This window comes from Spermophilus citellus, assembly GCF_964194105.1.
Source record: "Spermophilus citellus genome assembly, chromosome: 11".
NCBI classification, from domain to species: Eukaryota; Metazoa; Chordata; class Mammalia; order Rodentia; family Sciuridae; genus Spermophilus; species Spermophilus citellus.
In genome coordinates, this window is record NC_138192.1 from 64,083,641 (window position 1) to 64,099,443 (window position 15,803).

The 15,803-nt window shown below is 34.5% G+C and overlaps 1 protein-coding gene across 2 annotated transcripts in view; it reads left to right on the plus strand.

The window, feature by feature from the left end:
* MARCHF7 (membrane associated ring-CH-type finger 7) overlaps positions 1-15,803 on the plus strand; it is a 52,982-nt gene that overhangs the window by 20,594 nt on the left and 16,585 nt on the right. For both annotated transcript variants that reach the window (XR_014018034.1, XM_081261498.1), the window contains exons 2-5: positions 121-284; positions 9,869-10,064; positions 11,992-12,159; positions 13,684-14,788. Coding sequence is in view for 1 of the 2 variants with exons in the window: in XM_081261498.1 (XP_081117624.1) it covers positions 132-284; positions 9,869-10,064; positions 11,992-12,159; positions 13,684-14,788 (1,622 nt within the window). In the remaining variant the exon portion in view is untranslated. The remainder of the gene's footprint in view (positions 1-120; positions 285-9,868; positions 10,065-11,991; positions 12,160-13,683; positions 14,789-15,803) is intronic.

Below are 15,803 nucleotides of genomic sequence, written 5' to 3' on the forward strand. Positions count from 1 at the left end.
TACTTTCTCGGGATTTAGTTAACTTACATAGTTCTTGATTTGAGCTGATGATTAAGAAGGATTAAAAAATAAAAGTTTGCATGTTCCCAAGAGCAATTACCTCAAATTTGCATTTCACAGGAAATTAAGGAATGGAGTCTAAACCTTCAAGGATTCCAAGAAGAATTTCTGTTCAGCCCTCCAGCTCCTTAAGTGCTAGGATGATGTCTGGAAGCAGAGGAAGTAGTTTAAATGATGCCTATCACTCAAGAGACTCTTCATTTAGACTGGAGTCTGAATATCAGGTAATATCTATATTGGAATATGTGTACACACAGTCCTTTTCAGAAGTCTTTGGGTCACAGTTTATTTTTTTAAGTTGCTGGATCTAATGCATCCTGTAATGAAAACATTATTATAGCAGTAGCAAAATAAATGACTAGTGATTTTCAAACTTTGGACTTCAGAATTATGGATGAGAGATCATGGCCTTACATAAAATACTTTCTAAAGACTTGGAAAGCTTTGTTAAAGAGCAAAACCTGAATCCTTGTCCTCTAAATAGCATACTGGTTCATCTAACTTTTCTCTCAATGTTCCCAAAGTGGTGATAGAATAAGGATTATTATTAAATGTTATTTTTGAGAATATGGTTTTTAAGAATTTTGCTTTTAATGTGGGCAATTGTTAATAGTAGTTGGGCTTTCTTGTCCAGTGGTAGAGTGTGTGCATAGCCCTAGGACCTGGCTTCAATCCCCAGGAAGAAAAGGAGGAAAGGTAACAGTCCATCCTTTTAAGAAGATACTTGACAGCCTTTTACGTGAATTTTGGATTTTATTTTTGTGGATAATGACATGTTTGCATTAATTCATTCATCTACTCAGTTTCCTTGGGACCAACAGCTTATTGGGTTTTATGTTTGTTCTAGCATATTGGTTTTTGAAAGGGCTTATCAGTATTATAATACAATAGTTATAACTCTCATACGGCATGGTTTATGGTTTAATTCAGTTGCTCATCTTTTAAATTTAAGTTCATTGCATTTTGACTGAACATCTAATTAAGTAGCATGTGATTTGCAAAAGTAATTTTAAAGTAACAATCTAAAAGAACCCACTTAAAAAATTCTTTTTAGATATTGTTTCTGTATCTTGTAACGTGAAGTATATGACAGTCTCATTTAATAAGAAAATTCCTGCATAGTCATCACCATTTTATAAAATGTCCAATTCTATTACCCATTTTTAACTGACTTAATTGGAACTATTCACTTGATTTCATTTAAAATATTGAATGATATTGGTATTATATATTGCATTCTGTAGAATGCTGTCCGTTGACTCATAAAAGGCAAAGTTTATTTTTTCCCGTTTATCTTTTCATAAGATTCTGAATACTCATCTTTAATTTTTTTATATAGATTATTAATGAGAAACACAAACTCTGAAACCAGGGTTGAAGTCCTGCCTCATTACTTCAAATCTGTATGAGCCTGAGGAAGTTAATGGGTTTTTTTTGTTTTTGTCTATCTTCTACCTCATCTGCCTGTCTGGTTGCTAAGAGTTAAATGAATTAATATATTGAATGAGACAAGTGCCGCTCATGATAAACTATATAAATGCTAGCTACTAATGCATCATTTGTTTTCTTTTTCTTTCTTTTTTTTTTTTTTAAGAGAGAGAGAATTTTTAGTATTTATTTCTTAGTTTTTCGGCGGACACACATCTTTGTTTGTATGTGGTGCTGAGGATCGAACCCCGGCCGCACACATGCCAGGCGATGGCGCTACCGCTTGAGCCACATACCCAGCCCCTCATTTGTTTTCTTATATGGTAACTTTGGGGCTGGGGACTGCTGGGATTGGACCCAGGGGCACTAAACCACTGAGCCACATCCACAGTCCTTTTTTTAAAAAAAAAAAAAAAAAAAAAAATTGTTCCCGGACCCCCTCCCTTTTTTGGGGGGGGGAATATATTTTATTTAGAGATAGGGTCTCACTGGGTTGCTAAGGGCCTGATAAAGTTACTAAGGCCGGCTTTGAATTAATGATCCTACTGCCTCAGTCTGCTGAGCCGCTAAGATAATATATGTGCACCACTTCGCCCAATTATAGTAATCTTTACACTATAAGATTTATTTATACTCTTTTTAAAAAGATTTTCAGACTGTTTCCAGATTGTTCTCATTGTTGTAGATTATTCCAAAAGTTATATTTTTTATTATAGTAAACAAATGTAAAAATAAGAAAATCATTTAAATGAAATCTTAATTACTATAAAAATGACCCTACCTAAAACACGCTGGTAATAGCCTATTAATGTCGAATTCATTCCGTTTTATAAGTGGTCTCAACTCTGCAATTACAAAATATAGACTGGCTGAATGGATGAATTCATTTTGTTTTAGAATTTTTAACCTCTGCTGCTGGTGATTTTGAACCCAGGGCAACCCGTGTACTGCTGAGCTATACTGCCAATCCCTCTGTCCAGAATTTTAATGTCATTAAGTACCAAAATAAAATCCAGAAATTATTTGCCAGCACTTAAAAACCAAATGAAATAAAATTTAAATCGTTTTTTTATTATTATTAATTCTTAATAATATTAGTTTGAGAAATTTGGGGAGAGGTTCATTAATACTGTCTTCAGTTGCTTTAAATTGCTTACAGTCCTGTTCCCACCCCCAGCAAATTATAGTTGAGCATGGTGGCATACACTGTTAATCCCAGTGATTTTGTAAGGTGAAGCAAAAGGGTCACAAATTTGGGGACAGTATGGACTTAGCAATACCCTATCTCAAAAATAAAATAAAAAGGTCTGGGGACATAGCTCAGTGCTTACCTATAGTGTGTTAGGCCTTGGGTTCAATCCACAGTACCTCAAAAAAAAATTAATTACAGGAATAGTTCCAGTAATAAATCAGCTTCTTTATCATGCCTTGTCTTTTCGATTTGCTTTAAAAATGCAAACTCTTTCCTGTGCTGTTAAATTGTAGTAATAATGACTTCTTCATAAGGTATTGTTAAGATTAATTCAAAGAAACAAGACATGTGAGGCACTCAGAACAATAGCTGCTGGAACATAGGAGGAGCTCAGATGTTACCAGTTACATTTATGATAATTGTTATTTCTATTAGTATTGTTTTCTGGCTTTACATTAATTTCAGTGGATAATATCTATAGTATAATATTATTCAAATATTTAAATTACATATCACATGTTGTTTTCTTTGTCTTAAATTTACACAGCAAACTTTATTTAATGAATGAGCCCTTATAAATGGCAAAGGAAGCACTTTTTTTAAATTGCTGAAGCATTCTGAACAGCTGTTCTATACATAAAACCTTATCTCAAGCACTTAGTGAATCTAAAGCTTCAGAAAGGAGGTTCAGGTCTAGGGCATGATAGATCAGTTTTAGCTATGTTATGGATAAAGTAGTATGGAAACACTGTATATAGGGATGGATATTTTTATCATTCATAGTAAAGGATATGAAATCTAGAAAGATAGATAAATTATTTTCCCTTGTTACATGATTAGTATGTATGTGATGTACTTAAGCTGAAGAATCCAAGCCTTTGTGGTAGCATTGTTTCTTTGGAGGTTCTAAGTTCTGAAAAATTAGTTTCCTAAATATCTTTCTTTTAGTTCTTGGCCACTTACAAGCTTGACTTCACTTGTTCTTACTAGTGTTTCCATTACTACATCTTTAAATTTTTATCACAATTTGAATGTTGAAAACTATGATTATCCTCCCTTTTTCATAACAGAATTTTACATATTTTGAAAATAAAAATTTAATTCCTAAAACTCATGTTGTTAAAAGTAAAATGGAGAGGCCTGGGGTTGTGGCTCAGGGGTAGAATGCTCGCCTAGCACGTATGAGGCCCTGAGTTCAGTCCTCAGCACCACATAAAAATAAAAAAATAAAATAAAGATATTATGTTCAACTACAACTAAAAAATAAATACTAAAAAAATAAAAATAAGTAAAATGGAGTATTCTGTGAATATTTAATGAAATATTGGGGTGTATCTAATTACCTTCAGCTGAAAATGATTTCATTATGTCTGAATAGTTCTAGATAGCAGGAGAAAATTTATTGATACATGAATTCCCAATTTAATTGTTAAAAGAAATTAGAGGGGGCCTGGGTTTGGTTGCACATGCCTGTCATCCCAGTGATTTCAGAGGCTGAAGCAGGAGGCATGTTTGAGGCTAGCCTCTATAATTGAACAAGTTAATGAGAACCTGTCTCAAAAGTGTCAACTGTGGAACCAACCTAGATGCCTGCCCTTCAGTAGATGAATGGATTTTTTAAAATGTGGCATATATACACAATGGAATATTACTCAGCAATAAAAAAGAATAAAATAATGACATTTGCAGGTAATATGGTTGGAGCTGGAGAAGATAATGCTAAGTGAAGTTAGACAATCCCAAAAAAACAAAGGCCGAATGTTTTCTCTGATATAAGGAGTCTGACTCATAGTGGGATAGGGAGGGGGAGCATGGGAGGAATAGACAAACTCTAGATCGGGCAGAGAGGGGGCAGGGATGTTAGCAATGATGGTGGAATGTGACGGATATTATTATCCATAGTACATGTATGAAGACATGAATTGATGTGAACATACTTTATATACAGAGGTATGAAAAATTGTGCTCTATATGTGTAATGAGAATTGTAATGCATTCCGGTGTCATGTATTTAAAAAGTAAAATCAATTAAATTTAAAAAGTTAAAATAAAAAAATAAAAAGTGTAGCTTAGTAGTTCAGTGATTGCATACTCCTGGGTTTGGTTCCCAGTGCCATCAAAAAGATGAATAATTGGGGTGTATCTAATTACCTTCAGCTGAAAGTGTTTGAACAATGAACAAATTTGGATTGGTAGGAACTAGGAAAAGGTTTGATTTTTTTTTTTTTTTTTTTTTTTAACTTAAACCACTAGCAAAACTAGCCAGGGTTTTCTCCCGTTCATGTATAATAACAAGTGTTTTTCTGTCTCTGGGGGAATAAGTATAGACTTTATAGGCTACCATTTGAGCTGGCAGTTATGAAAATTGTTTCATGAACAGTGATTGTGTGTTTAAGCCTTTAGTGATGGCAGATTTCAAGTATCTGAAATGAAAATTAAAGTCTCCTCTGCTATGGTCAATATTTTTAATGACTGGCATAGTCAAGTATCTCATTAGTAGCCAGTACCAAAAAACTCTGGAGTGATTTTAAGTCCTTAAAAATTTCTCAGTATCTCTTAAGTCTGATTTTTTTTCCATATTAAATCTAATGAATGCTTGAATCTTTTATAATTGCTTTCTGTTTTCATTTATTTTATCACTGGGATATATTTGTTGCTATTCCATTGGCTTCCTAATTTGTTTTTTATTATGTAGTCATTCCACCTATTTCATCTTCTACATTTCTCTAAGTCTTTCTGTAAAGTAGTAGATCTGATAGTATTCCCTCCTTCCATGATTCCCAAAGTCAAGTTTGCAGAAATGCTATTCAACAAGTTCCTATAACATATGCAAAATGAGAAAAGTAATGACAATTTATAGTTTACCCAATTTGTCCAATTTAAAATATCTTTATTCTGAATTATATCCTTTGTGTTTCTATAATTTATTTAATACCCTTGAAGTTTAGGGCAGATATTACCAAAGTGATCTACAGATTTAATGCAGATCACTTTACATAACAATGACATTCTTTACAGAACTAGGAAAACCTGTCCCAAAATACATATGGAAGGGCTGGGATTTTGGCTCAGTGGCAGAGCACTTGCCTAGCACATGCGAGATCCTGGGTTCGATCCTCAGCATCACATAAAAATAAAATAAAGGTATTGGGTCCAACTACAATTAAATAAACAAAATATTTTTTAAAAAAATACATATGGAAGAACAAAAGACCCAGAATAACCAAAGGAATTCTAAGCAAAAAGAACAATGCTGGAGGCATCATAATACCTGGTTTAAGATTACACTATAGAGCTATAGTAACAAAATCAGCATAGTACTGGCATAAAAATGTACACAGTGACCAGTGGGACAGAACAGAAGACCCAAAGACAAACCCCCACAGATAGTCATGTAATCCTTAACACCAGGTGCAAAAAAATCTATTAATGAAAACTTTTTTAAACAAGTGATGCCAGGAAAACTGGATATCCATATGTAGATGAATGAAACTAGGTCTCTGTCATACTGGATAAATGTCCTCAAAGTGAATCAAAGACAGGAATTAAACTAGAAACTTTGTAACTGCTAGAAGACAACATTGGGTTTGTACACCAACATTGGCATATGCTCCAACTTCCTCAGTAAGACTCTTAAAGCTTGGGAAATAAAATCAGTAATTAATAAATTGTCATCAGATTTAATAGTTTTGGGGACTGGGGTTGTGGCTTAGTGATAGAATGCTTACCTAGCACATGTGAGGCACTGGGTTCGATCCTCACCACCACATAAAAATAAATAAATTACCAGGTGTGGAGGCGCACGTGGTACAGGAGGCTGAGGCAGGAGGATCACAAGTTCAGAGCCAGCCTCAGCAAAAGATGCTAAGCAACCCAGTGAGACCCTGTCTCTAAATAAAATACAAAATAGGGCGGGGGGTGTGGCTCAGTGGTACAGCGCCCCCGGGTTCAACCCATCTTAACCAGGAAAAAGAATTAAATAGCTTCTTCGGCAGAGGAAATAAGAGTGAAGAGAGAAATGGGAGAAATTTTTGTTAACTACTCTTCTGATAGAGAATTAAAGAAAACAGATAACCCATTTAATAAATGACAAATGAATCAAACTATTTCTCAAAAGGAAAAAGTCAAATGACCAACAAATATGATAAAAAGGTTCAACATCCTTAATAATCAGGCAAATGCAAATCAAAACTACATGGAGATTTCATCTCATTATCAAGAGTAAATAATCTGGGTGGGGTGTCACCCCAGTGCCTGAGGTTGGGGATGGGATGGCTGAGGCAGGAGGATGGCAAGTTCAGAGTTAGCCTCAGTAAATTAGCAAGGCCCTAAGCACCTCAGCAAGACACTGTCTCTAAATAAAATATATATACGCGTCCTCAGTGTTTGTTCAAAGGAACTGAAGTCAGCATACTTAGCAACACATGCATGCCCATGTTTATAGCAGCACAATTCATAATAGCCAAGTTATGGAACCAGCCTAGGTGCCTATCAATGGATGAATGTGTAATGAAAATGTAGTGTATATACACAATGATGTTTTATGCAGCCATAGAGAAATTATGTCATTTTTAGGAAAATTGTTGTAACTGAAGAATACCATGTTAAGTGAAATAAGTCCGACTCAGAAAGTTAAGAGTCATGTGGTTTCTAATATATGAAAAGCAGAAAAAGAAATTTTTATGAGAAAAGAAGGGAGACCAGTAGAGTAGAGAATAGGGATTAGGGTGAGGGAGAAGGGGAGTTAATGCACAGTGAAATTGACCAATTTATGCAGGATTAGGTAGTAGAAAAACCTGCCAGTTGTAAGTAGCATTCTTTTCAAATTTTAAATTAAAACCTTTTTAATTTTGATCTTTGGCATCCAAAGTTATTAGAACCACTGCCCAGAGGATAATAACACATAAATTATTTGGTTCTGAGATATATAATGAACTTTATTTCTTATGCCAATTAATTCTTTGTGTGTCTATGGATTATTAGGTCCAGAAGGCTTATAGGACCAAGTTAATGCTAAGCTGAAGAGTGTCATAAAATATTGATGAAATCATATCTCCATGTTCTTGAATTTTTAGCTTTGCATCTTCTACTTTTCCATATATATGCAAAGTTAATAAATTTCATTGTGAACCATGAATTGTTATAGAATGCTTTATAGACATGTTTTCTTATTGTCTGGCTATAATGTCCTCCTTCATTTGCCTGCTCAATAAACTCCAATTTTCACCTAAGTACCTCAGCCACCTCTAAATCCTCCCCTATCTCCAGCAGACAGGCTTTTTTCTGAAAACTCTCAGCATACCTCCTATTATACTACTTACTTATTTTTATATTTATTTACATATTTTATATTTTTATATTTATTTTTTACTTGCCTGTTTTTGGAGCTGCTTTTTTTTTTTGTGGTTCAGTTACTTTTTTTTTTTTTAAATTGGTTGTTCAAAACATTACATAGTTCTTGATATATCATATTTCACACTTTGATTCAAGTGGGTTATGAACTCCCATTTTTACCCTGTATACAGATTGTAGAGTCACATCAGTTACACTTCCACTGATTTACATATTGACATACTCATGTCTGTTGTATTCTGCTGCCTTTCCTATCCTCTACTATCCCCCCCCCTCCCCTCCTCTCTCTCTACCCCCTCTACTGTAATTCATTTCTCCCCCTTGTATTATTTTTCCCTTTCCCCTCACTTCCTCTTGTATGTAATTTTGTATAACCCTAAGGGTCTCCTTCCATTTCCAAGCAATTTCCCTTCTCTCTCCCTGTCCCTCCCACCTCTCATCCCTGTTTAATGTTATTCATCTTCTCATGCTCTTCTTCCCTACTCTGTTCTTAGTTACTCTCCTTATATCAAAGAAGACATTTGGCATTTGTTTTTTAGGGATTGGCTAGCTTCACTTAGCATAATCTGCTCTAATGCCATCCATTTCCCTCCAAATTCTATAATTTTGTCATTTCTTAATGCAGAGTAATACTCCATTGTGTATAAATGCCACATTTTTTTTATCCATTCGTCTATTGAAGGGCATCTAGGTTGCTTCCACAGTCTTGCTATTGTGAATTGTACTGCTATGAACATCGATGTAGCAGTGTCCCTGTAGCATGCTGTTTTTAGGTCTTTAGGGAATAGACCCAGAAGGGGAATAGCTGGGTCAAATGGTGGTTCCATTCCCAGCTTTCCAAGAAATCTCCATACTGCTTTCCAAATTGGTTGCACCAATTTGCAGTCCCACCAACAATGTACAAGTGTACCCTTTTCCCCACATCCTCGCCAGCACTTTTGTTGTTTGACTTCATAATGGCTGCCAATCTTACTGGAGTGAGATGATATCTTAGGGTGGTTTTGATTTGCATTTCTCTGACTGCTAGCGATGGTGAGCATTTTTTCATGTACTTGTTGATTGATTGTATGTCCTTTTGGAGCTGCTTAATCAGTGAAGTAACTGGGAGTGTTTGTACATTATGATTAACATTTGTTACAAGTTTTAATTTGTATCCACATATGTTAAAAAAAGGAGCTAGGGGTTTTTAAATATTATTTTAGTTTGTTGATTCACTAGTGAAGAAATTCCAAATGCTAGGATTTATTATTTAACATAATCATAAGTAATGTTGACTGACTCTATTCCTGACAATGGGAATCAGATCAGTAATAAAGTTTTGGGGTTTTGTTTTATTTCTACTGGGGTTCAAAGCCAGATCTTTATAGCTGCTAAGAGGGAACTCTTGCAGTGAGTGTATGTAGCTGATAAGTAAATTTTTCATTACTTTAGAAATCTCATTTTCATAGTAGGGTATTCATAATTAGTTTATGTCAAAATCTTTATTAAAGGTGTTCTTGTCTACCTTTAAGAAGAAGAAACAAAGTTTCTCAGAAGATTGAAATATTTAACCACGAAAAATGATAGTTTTTGCTCTTTGTTTCATAACCAAGTGTGTATGTACAGTTATAAAGAGAACTTGTTGTGAATGAGATTTATAACTAGCAAAATAACAATTATATTGTATAGTAAAGTGATACATGGGTAGAAGGAAATAAAAGCTAAGAAAAAAACATGATAGAAAATTGATACTTGTGGGAATAAATTTCCCTTGGGAATTTATTAGAGCATTATAGGTTAAATTTAATGTTGAATGCAAGCAAGTTTTGTTTCTTTAAAACTTTTTGAACTTAATAGTCTACGTCAGCATCAGCATCAGCATCACCGTTTCAATCTGCATGGTATAGTGAATCTGAGATAACTCAGGGAGCACGCTCAAGATCACAGAATCAACAACGGGATCATGATTCAAAAAGACCTAAACTTTCCTGTACAAATTGTACATCTACCTCAGCTGGGAGAAATGTTGGAAGTGGTTTAAATGCAGTATCAGGTAAGAATTATACAATTTCTGTAAAAGTCACTGTAGAGGTATTTTGAACTAAAGCCATTTATTGATCTTGGGTTTGGGAATAAGCAGATAGACTTTCATGTAAAATAATGGTTTGGAAATGTAGTGCAGTTTGCAAATTTTACTTTAAGTCAGTGCTAAAACTGAAATTAACTCTTCATTTTGCAGTTTTTCTAAATTTGGTACAAATATCCTACAATATAAAGGATATTAACAGAGTAGTAATCAGGTTAAAAGTGTAGTAGTAGTAGTAGTAGTAATTGGTTAAAAGTGGCATGCATTTATATGCTGGTTCTTATGGGAGATTAATTTTTCAAGTATTATTAGGAAAGCCAAAACTATTGATACATGTTGAAAACACCTCCTGAGCATATTTTATGGAAATGATAAACATTGTATATGAGGTTTATTTTCAGAAAATATGGAAACTGAGCCCAGTGTAGTGGTGCATACCTGTGATCCCAGCAACTTGGGAGGTTATGGTAGGAGGATTGCAAGTTCAAGGCCAGCTTCACCAACTTAGGGAGAACATCAGCAACTTAGCAGCTCAGTGATGGAATACCCCAGGTTCAATCCCAGTACCATAAAACAAAATAAGGAAACTGGAAACTCTTTAATTAAAAAATGAAGTTGGCGCTATCCTAGAAAGAATTCTGTTCAAGGAATTAGTTCTGATTCTAGCCATCTGAGTAGATGAATGGCATTAGGCAAGTTACTGGGATTAGGTAACTTATCCACAAAACTCCATGTCTGATATTTTGTACTCTTAGACACATACTTGTATAAATTGAGATCTGTTATTGAGAGAGCAAAAAGGTTTTCTCCTCACTTATACTTCTCTAAATGAAATGTTAGTGCCTGAAATTGTTGTCAGAGGGATACAAAACTTTTGATAACAAAATTGGAGATAAAATTCTCAAAATGCTCATGGATTACTAATTGAATGAATGTAAGCAATTCATTTTTATTTTGATAGGCAGGACTGCCATGTGAAAGACACTGGCCATATGAAGAAAATTAAAAGTACTGTATAGGATGGGTGATGGGTAAGAGCAGATTGGCCTAACTTTGTAGACAAACACCACTGTTGCAGAGATGTTTTTTTCTTCTGCTATATGAAGGCACAGCATTAAGTACCTAGAGCTTTTTCCCTTCATTAAGGCTGTTGGGACTACGAAAGGAAGCCAAAATTTCACAATAAATAGTAAGACAAGGTGTGAGACTTAATTTTTAATTTACTTTAAAAGGAAATTGAGTAAAATTTTGATCATAATTGCAGTACATTAATTCTTACACTAAAGAATGAACCAAATGTGGTAGCCATAAAAATGTTTCTGGGATGGGTATATTAGCTCTGTGGTACAGTGTATGCTTAGTATGAGTGAAGCCTTGGGGTTCAATCCCTAGTACTCCCCAAACAAATTTTTTTCCATGATAAAATTGTGTTGTGATCTGTAATTAAAATTGCATGTCAAAATGACTTTGATTTGATTTTGGCAGTTTCCCAACATCACTTTCATTGATTATGAATTTCTGTCATCTTTGGCAGATTAGCATTTTTTTATCATGTTTACATTGTAAAATATGTTTAGGAGGAGGTGACTGAGACACTGATATCATATATAAGGATAAATTTTACTGTTAAAAGTGTTTATTGTTTAGCATGTGGAAGGCCTTGTGTTCATTGCCCAGCACCAAAACAAACAAGAGAATGAGTAGGACAGAAAAAATATGTTATAACTGATTAGTTCATTAGTGAATGATATGTTTTGCTGAATTTTGGTTGCAATAGGTACCTGTGGGGGTTCCCATAATAATTAACAGTAACCTCCCTCTGTATTACAGAAGATTTACTCTTACCAAAAGTCTTAAATTTTTTCTAAAATAAAACTTCTTCAATTAATTTAAGATTCTTCTTGGAGGCATAGTCAAGTTCCCAGATCTTCATCATTGGTACTTGGTTCATTTGGAACAGACCTAATGAGAGAGAGGAGAGATTTGGAGAGAAGAACAGATTCCTCTGTTAGTAATCTTATGGATTATAGTCACCGAAGTGGTGATTTCACAGCTTCATCATGTATGTATGAACTACAGTTGTTAAGTACAACTTATTTAATAATATTGTGTTTTCTTCTTTATGTCATTATAAACAGTACAGAGAAATAAATGAATTGAATCATATGTCCTTATGTAGACTTCATAAAAAATAGCATAATGTTTCTTTCCTTGTGGGTGGGTGGTGTTGGGGATCAAACCCAGGGCATCAAGCATGCCAGGCAAGTAAGTGCCCTACCACTGAACCACATCCCCAAACCACATAATATATTTTGTTGTACTGTATTTGTTGTTTTGCTTTAAAAAATGTAAACAATTTACTTGAGTATTTAGAGTTTATCTGCCTTTAAGTTTTTGTTTGGTTAAATTATTCCTTTTAAGAATGCTTATGTTAAAAAGTATCATTAGATAATTCTAGTCAATTTGTTTATAATATATAGTTTAATAAGTAACTACTTCTAATTAGATTCTAAAATAGCTAAATGTTGAAATCAGCTATTTTAAGTTGTAATTTCGAATTATTTAGTATAACTTGAGTATGCTTCTTTTCATTAAGTTGATGTAAAGACCTGCACAGTTTACATCACTGTTATCTAGATTTAAGCGTTTAAAATATTTACCCCAAGTAATTGAAAGGGAAAACTAGTAGTCAAAATTGACAAATATAGCAGACAGAAGTGGAGTTCAATTTACATAGAAGAGGAAAGTACATTTAAAAAAAAAAAAGTTTGGGTTATTTTAAGTAATCTTACTGGGGTGCTTTATTGAAGACAAATAAAAACACTGTTTTATTTATTTGGCTTTGGTGGAAGGATCTTGAATACAGTATCAATGGCTTCTAGATTGGGGGATGTAAAAATACAGGGCAAAAATAGATTAAATCCCTAACAGTTTGCCCTTTCATGAGTCTCTATGTTTAGCACAGTAGTAATGGAGCTCTCCTACATGGTATATAGCTAACTGTTCTTCACAAAGAAAAATTCAAAACTCCATTTAAGATATATTTTTTAAAATGCAGGTGCTAGAGGTCTGTTCTACTTCAGTTCCAAGCAATGTTCCAAGACAAACTTTTTTCTAATGAGCAATCAGAAATCCAAACTGTTGTTATTAACTTAAAAGACACAAAATTAGAGGAATTTTAGCTATTAGCAGGGTTTGTCATAAATTTAGAAGGGTGATAATATTTACATAAAGTAACTTTTGTGTTTATCAGTTTAGATTTTTGGAGACTTTTCTATTATATCAGTTTCTGATAATAAATTCAACTGCTTAGCCTTCATACTTCTTTTCATTAGCTCATGATATAGTCTTTCTTTTGAATTTGCAATATTGACTTGACATGGTGGTACTTTATTTTACCAGTAGGAATAAGAAGAGAAATACATTACTGTTTTTTCTCTAATGATAGTTAAGCTCTCTAGTTATAAGAGAGCAGTATTCAGCTCAAATTTAGCATTTCATTTTGCTAGCAAGTAGTAGTTAATAAATGCAAGTTTAATAATATTATTTCATATAATTGGTTACCTTTCCTTCCTTTCAAAAATAGATGTTCAAGACAGAGTTCCTTCTTCATATTCACAGGGAGCGAGACCAAAAGAGAACTCATTGAGCACTTTACAGTTGAATACATCATCCACAAGCCACCAGTTGCCTTCTGAACATCAAACAATACCAAGTTATAGGGACTCCAGCAGAAATTCTTTAAGATCAAATTTTTCTCCAAGAGAATCAGAATCTGTTCGAAGTAGTGCACATCCTGGATTTTCTTATACTTCAAGCAGAGATGAAACCCCAACCATAAGCAGTTCAGAAAGAGTTGGTTCATCTCAAAGATCATTTCAAGAATCTTCTGACAATGAAGGTAGACGCACAACCAGGAGATTGTTGTCACGTATAGCTTCTAGCATGTCATCTACATTTTTTTCACGAAGATCTAGTCAGGATTCCTTGAATACAAGATCCCTGAATTCTGAAAATTCTTACATTTCTCCAAGAATTCTAACAACTTCACAGTCTCGTAGTAATGCAACATCACCTTCTGAAGTTAATGATAATAGGGGATCTGAAGGTTCTCAAGGATTTCGATTTCTGAGGCGAAGATGGGGTTTGTCATCACTCAGCCAGAATCATAGCTCTGAGCCAGATTCAGAAAATTTTAGCCAGGAATCTGAAGGTAGAAATACAGGACCGTGGTTATCTTCCTCCCTTAGAAATAGATGCACACCTTTGTTCTCTAGAAGGAGACGAGAGGGAAGAGATGAATCTTCAAGGATAACTACCTCTGACATACCATCTAGATCTCATATTTTCAGAAGAGAATCAAATGAAGTAGTTCACCTTGAAGCACAGAGTGATTCTCTTGGGGCTACTGCCAACAGACCACAAGCAGCTGGAGCATCAAGCAGTACCTCTACAGGTGGCTCCTCATCAGATTCTGCTCAAGGTGGAAGAAATACAGGAATAGCAGGGATTCTTCCTGGTTCCTTATTCCGATTTGCAGTTCCCCCAGCACTTGGAAGTAATTTGACCGACAATGTCATGATCACTGTAGATATTATTCCTTCAGGATGGAATTCAGCTGAGGGAAAGAGTGAAAAAACTAAAAGTGCACCTTCAAGAGATCCAGAGAGATTACAGAAAATAAAAGAGAGGTAAATCTGAATATTCATCTTAAGCTGTATAGCTAGAACAAATTAGAGAAAGAATTCTTTTTAATTGTATATGACTTCTAATAACATGGATACAATAATGAGGTAGGCACTTGGAGTTGTAAATTGCATCAAGAAATAATCTAATGGTTATTTTTAACCAATTTAGGATGTAGGTACAAACAGATTTTTAAAAATGTTAGTCTCTTATCCTCTTTCTTGATTAGACTTTTATTAAATGGGGTTGGCAAGAAATAATAAATCTGTGTAAGTCTTTACTAAGTTTATTTTGTTTACCATTACTGGGATCAAACCCAGATGCATACTACAACTGAGTTACATACCTAGCCACCTCTTCCCCACCTTTTTTTTTTTTTTTTGAGATGGGGTCTTACAGAGTTGCCAAGGCTGGCTTTGAAATCCTGCTCAGACTCACTAATAACAGGGATTACAGGAATGCACCACTGCACCTGTTTTGTTTTTGAAGCTTAAGTGTATATTGAATATTCTTTGCATATTCAGATTTATTAATAGGTGTCAGGATTTTTGTTTGTTTTGGGAGGTGGGGTACTGGGGGATTAAAATCAGGGACACTCAACCACTGAGCGACATAAGACATCCCAGCCCTATTGTTGTATATTATTTAGAGACAGGGTCTCACTGAGTTGATTAGTGCCTTGCTTTTGCTGAGGCTGACTTTGAACTCAGGATCCTCCTGCTTCAGCCTCCTTAGCCGCTGGGATAACAGGCATGAGCCACGGTGCCCTGCAAGTGTCAGTTTTAATTCAGGTCTTGCAATGTTTTTGTACAAAATAAATCTTTTACATAACTTCTTCTATGAGCTATCTGCTGGAGGAATGTAGTAACTATTATAATTCTTGCCCTCAAGGTTAGGTTGATTAGAATGCAATATTGTACATAGAAGGCAAAGTCAAAGAGAAATAATTGGAGAAGTTGCCTCAGCTCAGCAAGAGACCAGGCAGGGACTCATATGAGCTAATGTTCCGAAGTTCTGGGC